Source organism: Molossus molossus, unplaced genomic scaffold (genome assembly GCF_014108415.1).
Source record: "Molossus molossus isolate mMolMol1 unplaced genomic scaffold, mMolMol1.p scaffold_m16_p_11, whole genome shotgun sequence".
Lineage (NCBI taxonomy): Eukaryota > Metazoa > Chordata > Mammalia > Chiroptera > Molossidae > Molossus > Molossus molossus.
This window is the reverse complement of record NW_023425346.1, coordinates 76124287-76140761: the sequence shown is the minus strand read 5'-3', so window position 1 is coordinate 76140761 and position 16475 is coordinate 76124287. Positions and strand designations below refer to the sequence as shown.

At 41.7% G+C, this 16475-nt stretch overlaps 1 protein-coding gene across 4 annotated transcripts in view; it reads left to right on the top strand.

The window, feature by feature from the left end:
- Positions 1–16475, top strand: part of RAPGEF4 (Rap guanine nucleotide exchange factor 4) — a 282253-nt gene that overhangs the window by 225122 nt on the left and 40656 nt on the right. For all 4 annotated transcript variants that reach the window (XM_036254269.1, XM_036254271.1, XM_036254270.1 and 1 more), the window contains 2 exons: positions 5066–5154; positions 9462–9540. In XM_036254269.1, the coding sequence (XP_036110162.1) occupies positions 5066–5154; positions 9462–9540 (168 nt within the window). The remainder of the gene's footprint in view (positions 1–5065; positions 5155–9461; positions 9541–16475) is intronic.

Sequence of the window (16475 nt, the reverse complement as noted above, 5' to 3'; positions counted from 1 at the left end):
GAAAATGTAGCTCCAAGAAACTGTAGAAAATCACAGAATCTCATTTTGAAAAAAAAGATTAATGTTCAGTCTTAGGATAATAAAAATAGCAATTCTGTAGCTAAGGAAACATCACCAAATAAGACGCTGAAGAAGAATGCATGCCAGTAGTTTTCCTTTGCTTGCCATGGAGATGGGTATTCTCTTTCCTCCGGACACTCTCCGTAACTGATGCATTTCTTATTGTTTAGACTGAAAACCTAAGGCTCAGATATTTTCATCTGGATGAATCAATATATTTACAAGGAAGGTGGGAAGAAATATAACATTATTGAGTAGTCATAATATATTTTGCATATATTATGTAATCCCTTTTTACAACCCTTTCAACAGATGAAAAAATTTAGGCTCAGAGAAGCAAAATACTTGCTCAAGGTTACAAAGTTTATAATGATAGAGCTGGGATTCAGGTCCAGTTTGATTAACTTTCATGCCTTTTCTCACAGATGACTATAGCAAACTATGTTGTATAAATACTGTATCCTCAACACTATCTAGTAAACCTTGCAAACCAATATATTTCAAAAAAAAAAACTGACATAAAATGGACTATATAAGAAGTATCCTTTCCCTTGCAAACCTATACATGACCGTCCACAAGTCTTCTTTTTCTTTTTCACTACTATCCATTCTTGAAAATGTTCTTGCTCGAGTGCTTTTAACAGTTGTCCTTCCAGCCCTGGCTGGTTTGGCTCAGCTGTTAGAGCATCAGCCTGCGGTCCAGAGAGACCTGGGTTCGGTTCCTGCTAAGGGCGCATACCTCGGTTGCAGTTTGTCCCCAGCCCTGGTTGGTCATGCGGTGGCAGCCACTCCATGTGTCCCTTTCATGTCAACGTTTCTCTATCTCTCTCTCTCTCCCTCCCCACTCTATCTGAACAAAAAATGAAAAAAATGTCCTCGGGTGAGGATAAAAAAACAAAACAAACAAACAAAAAAAAAAACAGTTGTCCTTCCAGCCCACAGAGGATGAAAATTAAGACCTTTTTCATGTGAAGGTTGGGACTACCCCCAGTGATTTTCCTTGGTGCTCTTACATATAACTACACCATTTTGTGCTGATAATCTATATTCTTTAATAATGCTTCAGATGTCTCAGGAAAATTTTGAGATCTAAAAGAGGAAGCCTTGAAAATTCTCCTTAACCTTGAAACATTCAACCGGGAGGTCCCCTTCCTCCACCTCTTTATTTTGATCTTCATGTCAAAATGATCAAAAGCATTTGCTTGTTACACATCTTCTATTCAGAGTACTTTCCAAATATACATTTTTTAAATGAAATCAAACTAAGGGGAACAGAGAAGGAGAGGCCACGTATATTAAGCTTATTTTAGGCCTGCATCTGATTTGTGTTATATCTCCTTATTTGCATACTCTAGACCAATCCAGATTTTTATTTAATTCTAAAACCTGTGCATGTTCTCAACACACCCTTTAAGAAATATCAGTGAGTACAAAATAGTGTACCATGCAAAGTCAGTTTACTGAAGAATAAAAAACCGCTCCCTTAAGGGTTTGTTTTGGGGTTTTTCTTGTGATACATGCCCCTAGCAGGAACCGAACCCAGGACTCTCTGGTCTGCAGGCCGATGCTCAACCACTGAGCCAAACTGGCCAGGGTTTTCTTTTCTTTTTTTTCTTAAGGGGTTGTTTTTGATGTTGAGCTTCCCCAAGCCGGACCAGATTTGAAAATGGGAGACTGTCAAGTGAATTTTGACCTGATATTCGGAATAACTTTGATAATCATGTCTATGGATGGACTTAAAGGTTAGGACCTTTTAGGGCTTCTATTTCCTTAGAAATGGTCCTATTTGAGCTCAAGAAGCGTCACTGTTGGTGCTGACAATAATGTTATTTTCTGATTCCCTTTTCTCCAGAGAAGTTTCAGAACTGCCTCACTCTGTCCAAGCCACTCACTGAGTGTAATAGTAAAACATCAATTGCTAGACAGTACTTCTCATGATGGATAAACTTTATGGAGCCCTCAAAAACTTACCATTTTGGTTATCTTCTGCTCTGTGGTTATGTGGTTTAGTAAGAAAGAAAGAATTTTGAATGACTCTTTCTCTTTTAGTTACTGTGTTCTTTCTCCTTAGACTCTCAACCACCCTGTTCAATTCCATCCTGTTTGCAGAAAGATAGTCTCTTTCAGGCCCCTACCACCACCACCACTACCACCTCTTTTTTTTGTTCTGGGTACAGATGGAAATGTCTCTTTTCCTAACATCATTTCCAGACTTGATGTTAGGAAAAGATCTCTGTTACAGACTTTAAACTTCCCAGCTTGGATAATGTGATCATTGGAGTTCTTGTTAGCTTGGACTGAAGTAGCTCCTTTGTGCAATAAACTGAACAGAACCCTGCTGTTTGGTCTTCAAGTCCCTCATTTAAACAGAGGTCAAGCAGTAGGCGCCTGGGAGTGTCCAGCCTAAAACAAAGCAATAACATGATGTGTCAGCCAAGCCCAGAGGGCTGAGCCTGGCCAGAAGCTCCCTAGCCTCCCCTCTTCAGAGTTCCCGGCCTTAAAAGAATGTCGATGCCTGAACAGCCTTCTGAGGCCTTAAGAGCGAGGACGGGCAAGGCAGCCACAGCTGCTGCACCACTAGAGGGCGCCCTCGGCAGCCAAAGGGAGAGCCCCTGGTGTCAGATTGACCTGGTGGGCCCAGTTGAGACCACTTTTCTTTAGTGAAGTGACAGGATACGTGGCTCGCCATCTTGGTCTTGATTCTTTTTGACCAGACATAATACCCTAGCTAAGAGATGTCCAAATAAGAACACCTTAATGTGAAGCCAACCTTCTATTAAACTTTGACAAGGGAGCCCGTTTCGGTCTGGTGTATCCGTCCTGTAGCCAGGTATGCAGCGTCCCAGCAGCAGCTGCCCAGTGAGTAACAAGTGACTGATTTGTAATGCAATATGTTTGCACTCTAATTTAAGTAGAACTCGTTTTCAGAAACAAGCAAACAAGTTTTCTTCAGAGGGGTTTTTCTTTGCACAGCAGACTTCCTGCTCAGAATGAGCTCCAAGTAGCAAATGTAGCCTCTGCCCAGAAGGTCTCTGCGCAGGCGCACAGTGCCATGAGGCTCACGCTCGCGCTCTGACTCAGGTCGCAGCAGAGATCTCGCATTTACTATGACTGTGGGCCTGGTGCCTCCTCTTACAGAGCGGTTTCTCCACCTGCAGAATAAAGATAATATTTAACTAGCAGAAGTAACCATTAGGACACTGTTCAGAGCCCACCTTGTTGTCTGGGGCACAGTAAACATTCAACAGATGCTCAGCGCCCTCTCCAACCCCAGTTCCTGCGATGTGCCCAGATGCCTCTCCCTTGCCAGCCCATCCGCAGAACACTGTCAAAGAATCATGGCTTTCAGGAGTCACTGAACGAACTCAATAATTTTCTCCATTTAAGTGTTGAAAGTCTTTTATAGAGACTCCCTCTCTTTTCCTCAAATATTCATTGCCTACAAGAGGAAAAACCATTGTCTTCTACCTTATTTACTTTGAGAAAGGGGTCATGCTTTTGAGATTAAGATATTTTTCCTATTTCCCCTCTTCTTCTCTAGTCTCCAAAGCCAGGTTTCCTCAAGATGCAACTCTTCGATTCTTTTTGCCCCTGTGTACATGCACACACGCAAACAGCATAGTTTTAGCTAATGATTGCCCTCCAGGTAGACTGCATTACCTCATTCAATACCAGAGTTGCTTCACCCACTCTCTGTTTTCACATGCAGAGAGTCATATGTTGAACTGCTTCTTCTTTTTTGGAATCTCAATACACTACCTCCAAGATCTTAAACAGGCAAAGAAAAGGTGTTGGTAAGAAGGCAAAGAAATGAGGTTCTCCTAGAGCCAAGTTCTACCACTGCTTTCTGAACATAAGAGAATTTTATTTTCACTGTTGTTTTTCTTCCCTATCACTTCGCTTTAGGTGAAATGCCAAGCAGAAAAGCAAGTCTGAGTTTTGGAATAGGAGCCCCATATCATGTCAATATATTTATTTTAATTTTTTTTCTTTATTGATTTTAGAGAGAGAGAAAGGGAGAGAGAGATAGAAACATCAATAAAAGAAAACATCCATTGGCTGCCTCCTGCATGCCCCCCACTGGGGATTTGGCCCACAACCTGGGCATGTGCCCTGACTGGGAATCGAATTGAAGACCTCTTGGTGCATGGGTCAACGCTCAACCACTGAGCCATACCAGCCAGGCTCATGTCAATGTATTTAGCCTCTAGTGCTCATTCAGTGTCTTGTTACCACCTTGAGTATGACTTTGAAATAACTTGCATTCAATTTTAAAGTGAATCTTTTCATGCTGATTGAAGAGCTGCATGGGTGGATCTTCTGAAATAATGACTACCCCCCCCCCAATAATATATGTTTGACATTGAAATAAATTATATGAATTTTTTGTTGCTGATTTATTTCCTATTCAGATGCTCTTGGAGTTTGCTTGTTTGCTCATTGGTGTTTGAGTTTTGGGGTTTTTTTCCTCCTGTTTTATTCTTAGCTGTATTTCCAAAGCACATGCCAGTGTACAGTTGGGAAAGACAGAGCATTCCAGAAATAGGCAGGGGAATCCAGTGTGGGACTGAAATTTTGCTACAAGTAACCCATATACGGGTAACCTAGTTTACTGTCCCTTCCCCTTCCAGCTCCCCTGCCTGTCCTGGACTGACCTGGGATTCACATGTTTCTTTTCATTCCTCTTGGAACAAGGCTGGAGTTGCTCAGTTCCCAGCCTGCTAGAGACACTCTCCAAGAAACTCACTTGAGTTCCATATAGGGAAAAAAGAGTCACGTTTCAGTAACTACCTTAATCTGTGGGTTTTCCATCATCTTCCTCTGTGACTTTGGCAAGGTACAAGGTCTCTCTTACTATAAAGAGACTATGGGCCATAAGGTAAGTCAAAATGGTTTCCTGGGATCTCAAAAAAAAAACAAAAAAAAAACTTAGATATGTGAAAAGTTATGTATTAATGATTTGCCCACTTTTGAAAAGCTAACGATGCTTTTATTTTTTATCCAGGTATACTGTGATGTCAGGAACACCTGAAAAAATTTTAGAGCATTTTCTAGAAACAATACGCCTTGAGCCAGGTTTAAATGAAGCAACAGGTAAATACCCAGAAGAGTTTGTGTGTTCACTAAATCCATGCAGAGCCCTGTAAAAAAAAAAAAAAAAAAAAATCGTGAATTCATTCTCAGCATGCATAGCCAAAAGAGTCTTAGAAGGGGCTTAGGTGTGTTTACATTCTAAGAGCATCCCTGGGTGGCCCGCTCAGGGACGTCCTTCCGATCCTCCTCGGGCCCTCCATTCCTGGCACTCTCATTCATACACACTAGATTAGCCTTCCATAGGCACTAGATTAGCACACTAGATTGACCTGCCAAGGTTATCACTTGTTTTTAATCCTCACCCAAGGATATGTTTATTGATTTGAAAGAGAGAGAAAGAGAAACACATTGATTGGTTGCCCCTGCACATGCCCTGACTGGGAATCAAACCCATGACCTTCAGTGTACGGAATGATGCTTCTACCAACTGAGCCGCCAGCCAGGGCTCTTAGGTTGTCATTTAAATTCACCTTTACAGGCATCTGTTAGGTTGTCATTTAAATTCTACCTATTCCCATACAGGATTTGCTGCTGCCTACACACGAGGCACAACCTTGCTCCAACAGGAGCAAAATGGTTCCTCTCTGTGGTTGTAGATTCTTGGGATGCCCAGAGTGTAACTAAACACCACCTATGCCCTGGCCGGCTTGGCTCAGCAGTTAGAGCGTCGGCCTGCGGTACAGAGAGACCCGGGTTCGGTTCCTGTTAAGGGCATGTACCTTGGCTGCAGTTTGTCCCCAGCCCTGGTTGGGTCGTGTGGGTGGCAGCCACTCGATGTGTCCCTTTCACGTCCATGTTTCTCTCTCTCTCTCCCCCTCCCACTCTACCTGAACAAAAAAATGGAAAAATGTCCTTGGGTGAGGATAAATAAATAAATAAATAAATAAACAAACACCACCTATATGAGTTGGCTGGGGCTGATGTATCGAAGTACCCCAGATGGGATGGCTTAAACAACAGCAGTGTATTGTCCTAAAGTTCTGGAAGCTAGAAGTCTAAGATCAAGTTGAAGGCAGGGTTGGTTCCGTCCAAGGGCTGTGAGGGAGAATCTGTTCTACCTCGCCCCTGGCTTCTGGCGTTTTGCCAGCAATCTTTGGTGTTCCTTGGTTTATGGATGTATCCCCATGAACTCTGCCTGCGTGGTCCCGTGTCCTCCCTGTCTCTTCACATAGTCTTTCTTCTGTGCCTCTGTCTCTGTTTCCAAACTTTCTCTTTTTAAAAGCACATCAGTCACATTGGATTAGGGCCCACACTAATAACACATCTTAACTTGACAACACCTACAAAGACCCTGTTTCCAAACAGGGTCACATTCTGAAGTCCGGAGATTAGGACTTCAACTCTCTTTGGAGGAGGAAAAAATTCAACCCATAATACTGCCTTATAGTGAACCAGTCTTATGAACTAAGACACAGAGGTTGGAGGATGAATGATGAATCTCCTGTGAACTGTGTTCAGAGTTATACTATCATCCTCCACTTTGGGAACCACTTTGCTTGTAACTTTGTAACAAACTACATTCAACTTAAAAAAAAAAAAAAAAATCCCATGCCTGTCACTCAGAATCAAAGGTTAATATTTTAAGCAAACAGCTCCATGGAAGATTTCTCACTAAAAGAAGTTCAAAGATTGATTAAAAACCTAGTGGTAGTTCAAAGTTGATTTCCATCCTTTTTGCAGTATACTCAAGGTGAAATTATTATTTTTATATACTTCCTCAAAGCATTTTATCACTGATTATTTCTTATTGTAGCTCTTCATTTCAGGTTCTCATTTTATAAATAGATTATCTGAGATATTCTTTATATATCACGTTAATCGGGAAGTAGTTGTCATAGAGCCAGGACCTCCAGCTCCAGGGCTGTTAGTTCTGGTTCAGTATTTGTTGTGTCTTCCTGGGCACTCAGCTGGCTACTTCAGACTAGGCACTGTGGACAGGAAACCGCTCGCCCATCCTCGGGATGGTATAAGCTACTGGAGGACACAGAGGCATGTGCAAATGGCTGGGACGTAAAGCAGGATGTGGTCAGTGCTTCAGGAGCACTGACTAGTTGAGGGGACCAGGCAAAGTGTCGTGGAGACGATAGCCTTAGAGGTGGCCCTGAAAACAGGCTGGTGCCTACTAACCAAAGACTAGGGACAGAGCTTTCCCTGCTGAGGTACAACATTAGTGCCCACATAGAAGTGGTCAGGGAAGGTCAAGCAGCTTGGTTTTGCTGGGCTATCGCATACAGAAGTGGGAGAAGGAAGGTAAAGTCTAAGCACTTGACTACAGATCTTGGAGCAGCTTAAATGCAAAGCTCAGCAGTGGGGAGTGGCTGAAGATACCGGAGCGAGGAGACTGCAGTGAGCCTCATGATAAGAAACTAAAGGAGGCAGTGAAGTGGGAGACCCTTAGCGTTTATAAATGTATAGCACAGTGGGAAATATCAGGGTTCATAGTGAAACTGGCTTACATCATAGAAATGGACACCTCTGGGTTTGACAGTACATTTGCTTGATTTACCAAAACGTCTACTTTCTGTCTTGGACCTATTTGTTTCCTAGACTTTTAACTTCTAGGACTAGCATTAGTCACTGAGTGACTTGGGAAATTATTTTCTAGTAGGAAATGATTGGTAAAAATTAGTTCTTGCCCTGGCAGGTTTGGCTCGGTGGTTAGAGTGTCAGCCCACGACTGAAGGATCACGGGTTTGATTTCCGATCAAGGGCATGTACCTGGGTTGCAGGTTCATTCCTGGACCTTGGTCAGGGTCATACAGGAGATAATCAGTAGATGTGTCTCTCTCACATTAATGCTTCTCTCTCTCTCTCTCTCTCTCTCTCTGTTTCTCCCTCCCCCCTTCTCTCTCTCCCTCCCTCCTTTCTACTCTATCTTAAAAAAAAAAAAAAAAAGTTTAATGGAAAAATATCCTTGAGTGAGAATAAGAAATAAATTGTAAAATATAAAAAGTGGTCCTCAAGAATATTCAGGAAGAGAAAGGGAAGCTGTGGTGACACGTGGGTGCTGGCAGTTGCCACGCCGAGCAGCTGCTGCTCAGACTTGGAGTACTCTGCCGAAACCCCTCCTGAGCAAACGTGGGCTCCCGTAGGGCACAGGCCTTCTGGGAGCCTCGTAAGCAGGCATCCCCTCCCCTCTCCTCAGAGAACATCTCAAACATAAACGAGACCCTAGATGTCAAACTTAAAAGTTCTATACAACTTCTGTTTGCATCTTCTCTGGTTCAGTGTGATGACTGAAATGACTGGTAAACCGAGTCGTGACAGGGAGACAGCTTGGGATTACACTTAGCCCTTATATTTAAATGAGCAGAACAGTCTCACGTGACGTGGTAGAGCTGTTTGCTAACACCACGGTGGTAATCACCTTGCAGTATCTAAATGTATTACATCAACACATTGTACATCTGAAACTTACATAATGTATGTCAATTACATCTCAGTTTTTTAAATGAGTATAATGGTTAAACCTTTGATTACAGATTCCAACTTTGCCAATATAAGTTAATTTAAAACATAGACATTAATATTTACCTAATTTATATAGTTACAATTTCCATATTTCTCACTATTTTCAGTGTGAAAAGTTATGCAGGTTTCACAAATCTCAGCCGGTGTAGTTCATTTTTTCATTGAAAATCTCCATAGCGACTTGGATTCCAAATTTCAACAGGTGCATTCCATAGGCTCTGAGGCCTGTCCCTCCAGCGCCGACTAGACAGTGTTGTCTTTGCAGAGAAGAGGCAGCATGAATTCAGACTGAAGCAGATGAAGCTTATCTGTGGTCTGGCCTTGTTTCCCTGCTCACCTACCTGCAAAACAGCTTGAATACAGGACAGTTGCGTTTTAATCTACTGGGGAGCTCTGTTTTGCTTCAGTTGCTACTCACAGCTTTATCTTTACTTTTTTCCTGCTTTTGTTGCCCTCACCAATTCTCTGCTCTTACCACCTCCTTTTTCTGTAATTCTAACATCCTCTCATCCTTCATTGCTCCCTATGGAAGTCGGAGGTGAAATAGAGATTTAAAAAAAAAAAGTGATATTGACAAAAGACATATGGTGTAAAGTTGACCAAAAAAAATGTTTTTCTGCATATATGGTACTACCCAGGGGTGCTCTTTAAATATGTATACATATGCATGAAGTTATTTTTATATGCAGTGCCTCTGTGTACAGTAACCACAATTCTCCAAGCCAACATATGAGAACCCTCTGTCAAGAACCAATGTATAGATACTCTTGCTTTCCTAAAGATTTCTGTAAGAACCTAATTGCCTTTTCTGCTTTGCATTTTCTTTCCACCTGCAGATTCTGTTTTAAATGACTTTGTTATGATGCACTGTGTTTTTATGCCAAATACCCAGCTTTGCCCAGCCCTGGTGGCCCAATATCCTTTTTCTGTGAAAAGTCTCTATCCCCTTGAAGACACCCCACATGTACACGGCCCTTGTCTCATCCCAGCCTCCGCAGGTAAGTCATGGCCCGGCCAGAGCTGTGTTCTCCCCTGTCTCGCTGAAACATCAGCTGTGCCCTGTGTGAGGATTTCTTCCTCACTACCTGTGTAAGACGGGAGCCAAGTCCCCTCAGGAAGGTGGTGCTGGTTAGAAATATACCTACTTGGGAGGTAGGCTAGAGAAATTGATGGAGAAGAATCTGGGAGTGTTATTAGGGATAGTTCCCTAGCGTGGGAGGCAGACTTGTGCCTCTGTTCGGACACCTGGCGGGTTGGGTGGTGGCCTGTATGCCTCCTCGAAGCTGCAGTGCTGATCAGACCACCAGCCCACGGGGACAAAGGCAAGTCATCGCTGCGGGGTGGTGTTTCTTTTACATTTGTCCTGGTCCATCCTCTCCTCTAGATACCGAACTGTATTCCTTCATTGCTGTTTTTATTATCACATTTACTTACATGAAAGATATAAAACTTGACATCCTAATGGCAGTTCTTCTCGGCAGCTTGAAAGCTGAGTTTGTTCGAAGCAGCTTGTCAGTAGTCTATTGAATGGACCCCTTGGTAAACCGTATCTGGCACAGAGGGAACTTTCAGAAAATGGAAGTTGAATAAAATAAGCAAATATTATTAATGAGTCACATCCTCAACTTTGGGGGGCATGTGAAAGTGTATTTTCCAATTCTGCTTTATTTTGAAAGCAACAAAAATTTAGAACCAGAAACAACTTTGGCCTTTTGTGAGCAGCTAAATATACCGAAGGAGAATAGCTTTCTTTTATTCTGGGCAATCCAGTCTGCTGGGCATGCTTTCTGTTTTCAGAATCATAATTGCCCTACCTGATTCTCATTTTCTTGCTCTCCCATCATTCTCTTCGAAGTCAATAGAATGTGTGAGGAGAGGAGATTTGAGTTGAATGTGTTATTCAGAGGGAGCTACAAGAGTGAAATTTGGGTGTTTATTTGCCTGGCAACTATCTTTCTAAGTAAAGACAGCTTAATGAGACTTATATATGTTATATATTCTTCCTGGCTCATAGTCAGGTTTTCTCAAGTAAAATAAACACAGGATCTCTCTCTGCTCTTTTAACTGTGCGTGGTAGTCGTGACTAGATCTTGAGGATTTGTTGGCAGGAAAAATAAAAACCACCATTGAGTTTACAGTAATTTTTTCAACAGCAGGTTGATAAGCTTAAGGCAAACAAATCCAAAAGCAGAGTGAGTGAGAAAGTACAGTGGACCAAGTCGTATCATCTTTACAACTCAAGCCCCAAACGCTACGCTTATTTTTTATTTTTATATTTTGCAAATTCTGATTTGTTTATTTATTAGCGTGTTCTCCTTCAGAGTTGTTTGAGAACATTCGCTATCACTGACCTCTGTTTTTAAACTAGAAGCTCTGAAGTCCTTGTCATCCCAGGTAGGGAGGTCCGGGGGAGGGGGAGGAGACAGAATCGAGAGAAATCTGTGTATCCAATCCCAGTTTTCTCAATAGATGGAGAGAGCCCAGGGTGTCTAGGCATCAGCTACACCACCCTGTGCCCTCAGACCGCCTTCGTCACGCCTGGCCTGTAGGAACCTGGAATCTCCTCACTGCTCTACATGAAGTCAGTTCTCTATGCGTCAGGCACCGTGCTAAGGGCATTGACCTGTATTATCCCACTTATCCTTACAGAGTCTATTGGGTTAGTATTAGCTTTATTCCACAAATGAGGATTTGTTCAATAAAATGGAGTGACAAGCCCACGGCAGTGACAGAGCCATGATTCATCCAGGTCTCAGGATTCCAAGCCTGGGTGTGGTGGCTTTTTTCTTTACAACTTACTTCTTTGAAAGCTTATCCTTTAATTACCATTTAAGAACATTTCTTAACAAGGTATTGCACAATTGAGGTGGCTAAAACCACAGTAGGCCTAATTTGTTGCAACCGTAGCTGAAGTGTCCAGCAGGACATGTGCAGTGGTGGGAATGTCCCACATCGGGGCTCGCCCAGCAGCCACTCGCCTTGAAATCGGCTACTACGACGGATGAACTGAATTTTTAATTTTATTTCATTTTCATGAATTTAAATAGCCACCTGTGGCTGCCATATTGGACAGCCTAAGTCTGGTCCTTAGATACTGGGAGTAATAAGAGCCTCAGACCAGAGTGCGTTGTGTGAGGCCCCGGGGGGGGGGGGGGGTGCCTGGGAGGCCAGGATCATATCCTGCGGTGTGCAAGCAGGGAAAGGCTCTGTCCCTGAAGGTCACATATGTGTAAGGGCTTCTATATTGCGCTAAGGACTCAATTTATAGTTCCATTCCCTCCAGGGAGATGTTATATAGGTGCCTTATATAAACTACTTTTTTTTTTTGCATTTATCTTCAGATAGAGCAGGAGGGAAAAAGGGAAGGAGAAAGAGAAAGACACATTGATGTGAGAGAGACACACTGAGTGGTTGCCACACACACGACCCCAACCAGGGCCGGGGACAAACTGCAACCGAGGTACGTGCCCTTAGCGGGAACTGAACCCGAGACTCTCTGATCCGCAAGCCGACGCTCTAACTGCTGAGCAAACTGGCCAGGGCATAAGCTACTTTTTTTTGTTATAAATAACATAAAGCAATCATGACTGGCTAAATGACCAAAGGCTATGGGGTAACTCAAACCACTGAAGGAATCTTTGAAGAGCCCAGGCCTTAGAAAGGGGCCTTGGGGCAGCAACTAAAGGCCATGCTGTTGGGCTAAGTCTGCTCCGAGCATCCTGGGCCTCTCCTCCCTTCCATCTCTCTGGGAAGCCAGGTCCCGTCGGCCTGGCTTGGGTCACTGCTGACGTGGTGGTCAGGGAAGGCAAAGCCCCCTACTGGACAGACTGCCTATGAAGAAAAACAGAGAAAGTACAGACATAGACGATGGACAGGCAGAAACAACATACACATAAACTGCATAATATCACGTGCACACGCGACAGGAGATATAATGTAAAACCAAAGAAGTGAGCTAACGCCCATGTTTTTAACACGGGATGTAGGAATATTAAAACACTTAACCACGTTCCCTTGAAGCACCCATGCTGAAGTGCGTCGCTCTGGCTGAGTGTTTTCAGAGTACTTAATATGGGACTTCTCACGCCGTCCTGTGAAGAAGCCAGTATTTTCACTCCTCTTTTTCCAAATCAATAAACTAGGATAATGAAAAACTATGAATTGCTCAGAGAAAGGTAATTACTGGTACAGAAAAGATTTAATTCCTGAGCCACTGACACTTATTTCTGTCCTTAATTCACGTCGTATGTCTCCTCCATTTTTGCTTTTAGCACAGAGGAAGGTGGTAGAACTCTATTTAACATTAATATTTCAGGCCTTTGAAGTGCTAATGAGAGAGGCTCTCTATTCATGAGATACGCTCGGGACATGATTTGACCTGATGAATACAAGTGCATTATAATGAGTTTTTAAAATCATATTTGTTCAATTTCTGTACTTTTCATCCCTAGTTTTTAAATCTTTTTAAAATCTGCACTTAAAATTCAGTTCAATCTTCCATTAGTCTTTAAAAAGAAAATTAAAACCAACTATAACCTTACCAGGTATTACTATTATTAACATGTTAGTATATATCCTTCCAGTCTTTCTTTTTACACATATAGATTTATTATTATAAATATAAGAATGGGATCCTACTATAAATAATTGTGTATGCTTCATCATTAAACAATATTTTGTGAATATTTTTCTTTGCCATTAAATACTCTTCCATACCATATTTCTAAATGTGGATAGCTTATCTAACATTCTCTCTGTAAAAAAAAAAAAAAAAAATTCAATTTACAGAAAAAGAGAACAAAATTCATCTGGTATCTCACCTTCCAGAAATTTTATATAATTTTATGTAAGCGAGATCATGTTATATGTGGGTGTTTTTGGAATATGTTCTTTCCTTTTTTAAAAAAATCCTCATCTGAAGATATTTTCCCATCAATTCTTAGAGAGACTGGAAGGGAGGGAGGGACAGGGAGAGTGAGTGACATAGATGTGAGAGAGACACACTGATTGGTTGCCTCTCACATGACCCAGCCTAGAGCCAGGAATTGAATCTGCAGCCCAGGTACATGCCCTTGACTGGGAATTCAACCTGAGACCCTTCTGAGCCAAACCGGCCAGGGCTGTTTTTTCCTCTTAATGATATATGGTGGATAGCTTTTCAAACCAATAAACATAAATAAAACTACATCATTTTTTTCAGATAATTCCATAAGTATTTATTGGGCCCTTACAATGTGCCATACAGTCTGGGCAACAAGATGACAGAGATGCATGAGAAAAACACATTATCATTTTTAGTGACTTAGAGTAATATATGGCAGACATGACATAATTCATTTCCTTAGCCCCTTCTACTGAGTATTTAGATTATATTCACATTTCTCCTGTAACAAGTATAATGGCATGAGTCTATGTCCTTCCAGCTAAATCTTTGCCCATATAGATAATAATTTTCTTGCTTTAAATTTCTAAAAGTAAGCTAAGAATATGTAAAATTTTAGCACCTTGGGTGTTTATTACCAAATTGCTCTTTGGTTGTCTTAATTTTTGTGGTTTATGGCTAAACTCTGCTATATTTTTATTTGTACAAATACAGGCAGTCCTTCTAGTTGCATGGACTTTGTAGTTGACACTGTAGTCATTCTAGCTACCTACAGTAGTTGGCTGCCTTTGCCATGACTGGTTCTCAAATTGCAGACCCAACAATGAGATTCAAAGAGAGGCTTCCCAGGGCTTCTGGGTAAAGAACTTTCTCAACATTTAAGAGAGAGAACAGGAAGCCTGTAACCCCAGTTCCAGTGCCAGTCATTCTACACCTGTTAGGGGAATGAGCCCAGTGACCAAGCTGAAATGAGTCGGGTCAGGAAATAAAATGGAGTCTGTGATGACATCGTGAGCACTTGGACCGACCCTGCTAATGAATTCTGTGTTGTGTCAACAAATGCAGGTCTCTGTTGTTTAGGACTGACTGTACTTGTCGCTGAAAAAATCTTAAGCAACAAATGGCTCATATTTAAATTTATAAAAATTTAAATACAGCAATAATTTTGGTCAGATATTTTCTCTTACTATCCTAATTTCTTTTGACTTAGTAGTCAGTACAAATTCTATGCTTTGGGCATGGAAACAAATGTTAGGTTTTTTTTAATTAAAAAGAAAAAATAGAATATAGATTTGTTACTAAGTTTTAGCTGAAACAGTTTTTATGTGTATTATATCCCTTATACAGAAACAAAATAAGCACAAGAGCATTTCTTACTGAGGAGGCAGGGTCTCCGTCATTTATTTCTCTGTGACATTGATCTGAAGATGTTCTCTTTAGAAGATGTCTTGGGTTCTCTCACAAGAACATTTTTCAAAATTTGCTTTTCTTGTTGATGAAACCTTTACAAAATCTTTTTCAGGTTTCTATTCTAAATAAAACCAGGGTTTTAGGAGTAGTTCTTAGATTTCTAAGGCAAATCATCATCTTAAATTTTGTGGAAGCCAGATTTTACCATCGTAGCCCTCACTCGGTTCTGAGAAGGGTTCGGCCCATCAGTCACTGTCAGATACGCATGTTGAGAGTTTGTTTCCAATGAAGAAGGAAGACTTGGTTTGATGATGATATGAACATGATATGCTCTTTGAAAAAAGAATGACTGTTATCAGATATTCTGCAAGTGTTTTATATACATTTTCTCAGCCTCATATCAACACTTATGAGATGTATACTCTTTTTACAATAAGAAGTGAGACTGAGCAGCTAAGTAATTTGCCCCAAGTTACATAGCTGGTAGGTGTTAGAACAAGATTTTAACCCAGTGGGGTAAAAAAAAACAAAAAACAAATTCTAAGCAAGAAAATGAGAGGCATCTGAAGAAAGCAATAGCACAGGAATTGCTTCTGTGAGCTGTTAGAAGGAGCGAGCGCGCGCACACACATGCAGCTGTGTTGGTAGGAATAGCATCACGGAGTTAAACCCAGAAATGCCAGTTCTAATAAAAAACTCCAAAACCAACCGTTTAAAGGATGTTAAGTGATTTCTAGAGGTGGATCTATGAGTCACAATAGCTAAGTTACTGAGCACTTTCTACGTCTCAGATACTGTTCTGCATGGTTTACTGATAGTGTCTCATCTCATCCTTAAGAGCAGTCCTCTGAAGTTTGCAGATGAAGAGACTGAGGTTCTAAATGGCTCATTAACTGACCAAGAGTCTCACAGTTTGTAAGTGGGGAAGCCAGGGTAGGAACCCAGGGGGTCTAATTGCAGGACTCGCACTCCCAAGGCCATGGTGCATCAAGGAGGACTAGGCTCCTTGCTCGGGATGGTGGGACGCTCCGCACCGGCAAGCAGGGTAGGCAGCAGGCCCATCACAGTGGGGAACGCGAGAACTCTGAAGTCAGAAGACCTGTGCTGGAGACCTACGTCTCACAAGCTTTATCACTCAGCAATTATCCTTAAGCTCTCTGAACCCTGTCTAAATGACAGGGGCAGTTGTACCTGTCCTAACCCCCTCCCCAGGGTGTTGTAAAGATCAAATGAGGCCATGTGTGTGAAAGCACATCATAAACCTCAAAACCCCTTATAAATATATTGCCCCATATAAATAAATGACTGTCCGTCGTGAGAGGTGTGTGGCATAACGTAAAGAATACACAGAAGCTTTGTCTCATCCGTGGGCATATGACCCCCAAAGTTTGTTTTCAGCTGCAAGCAGAGATCTTGTATGCAAAGCAGGGCTTTAAAAAACAACAACACAGAGGCATATCAGTATGAATGTTGATAAGTGTTTTATAAATAGCTGCATAATTAGCATATACTTACTGCAAAAGGTATACATAATATTTTATTCCCTGTTGTAGGCTGT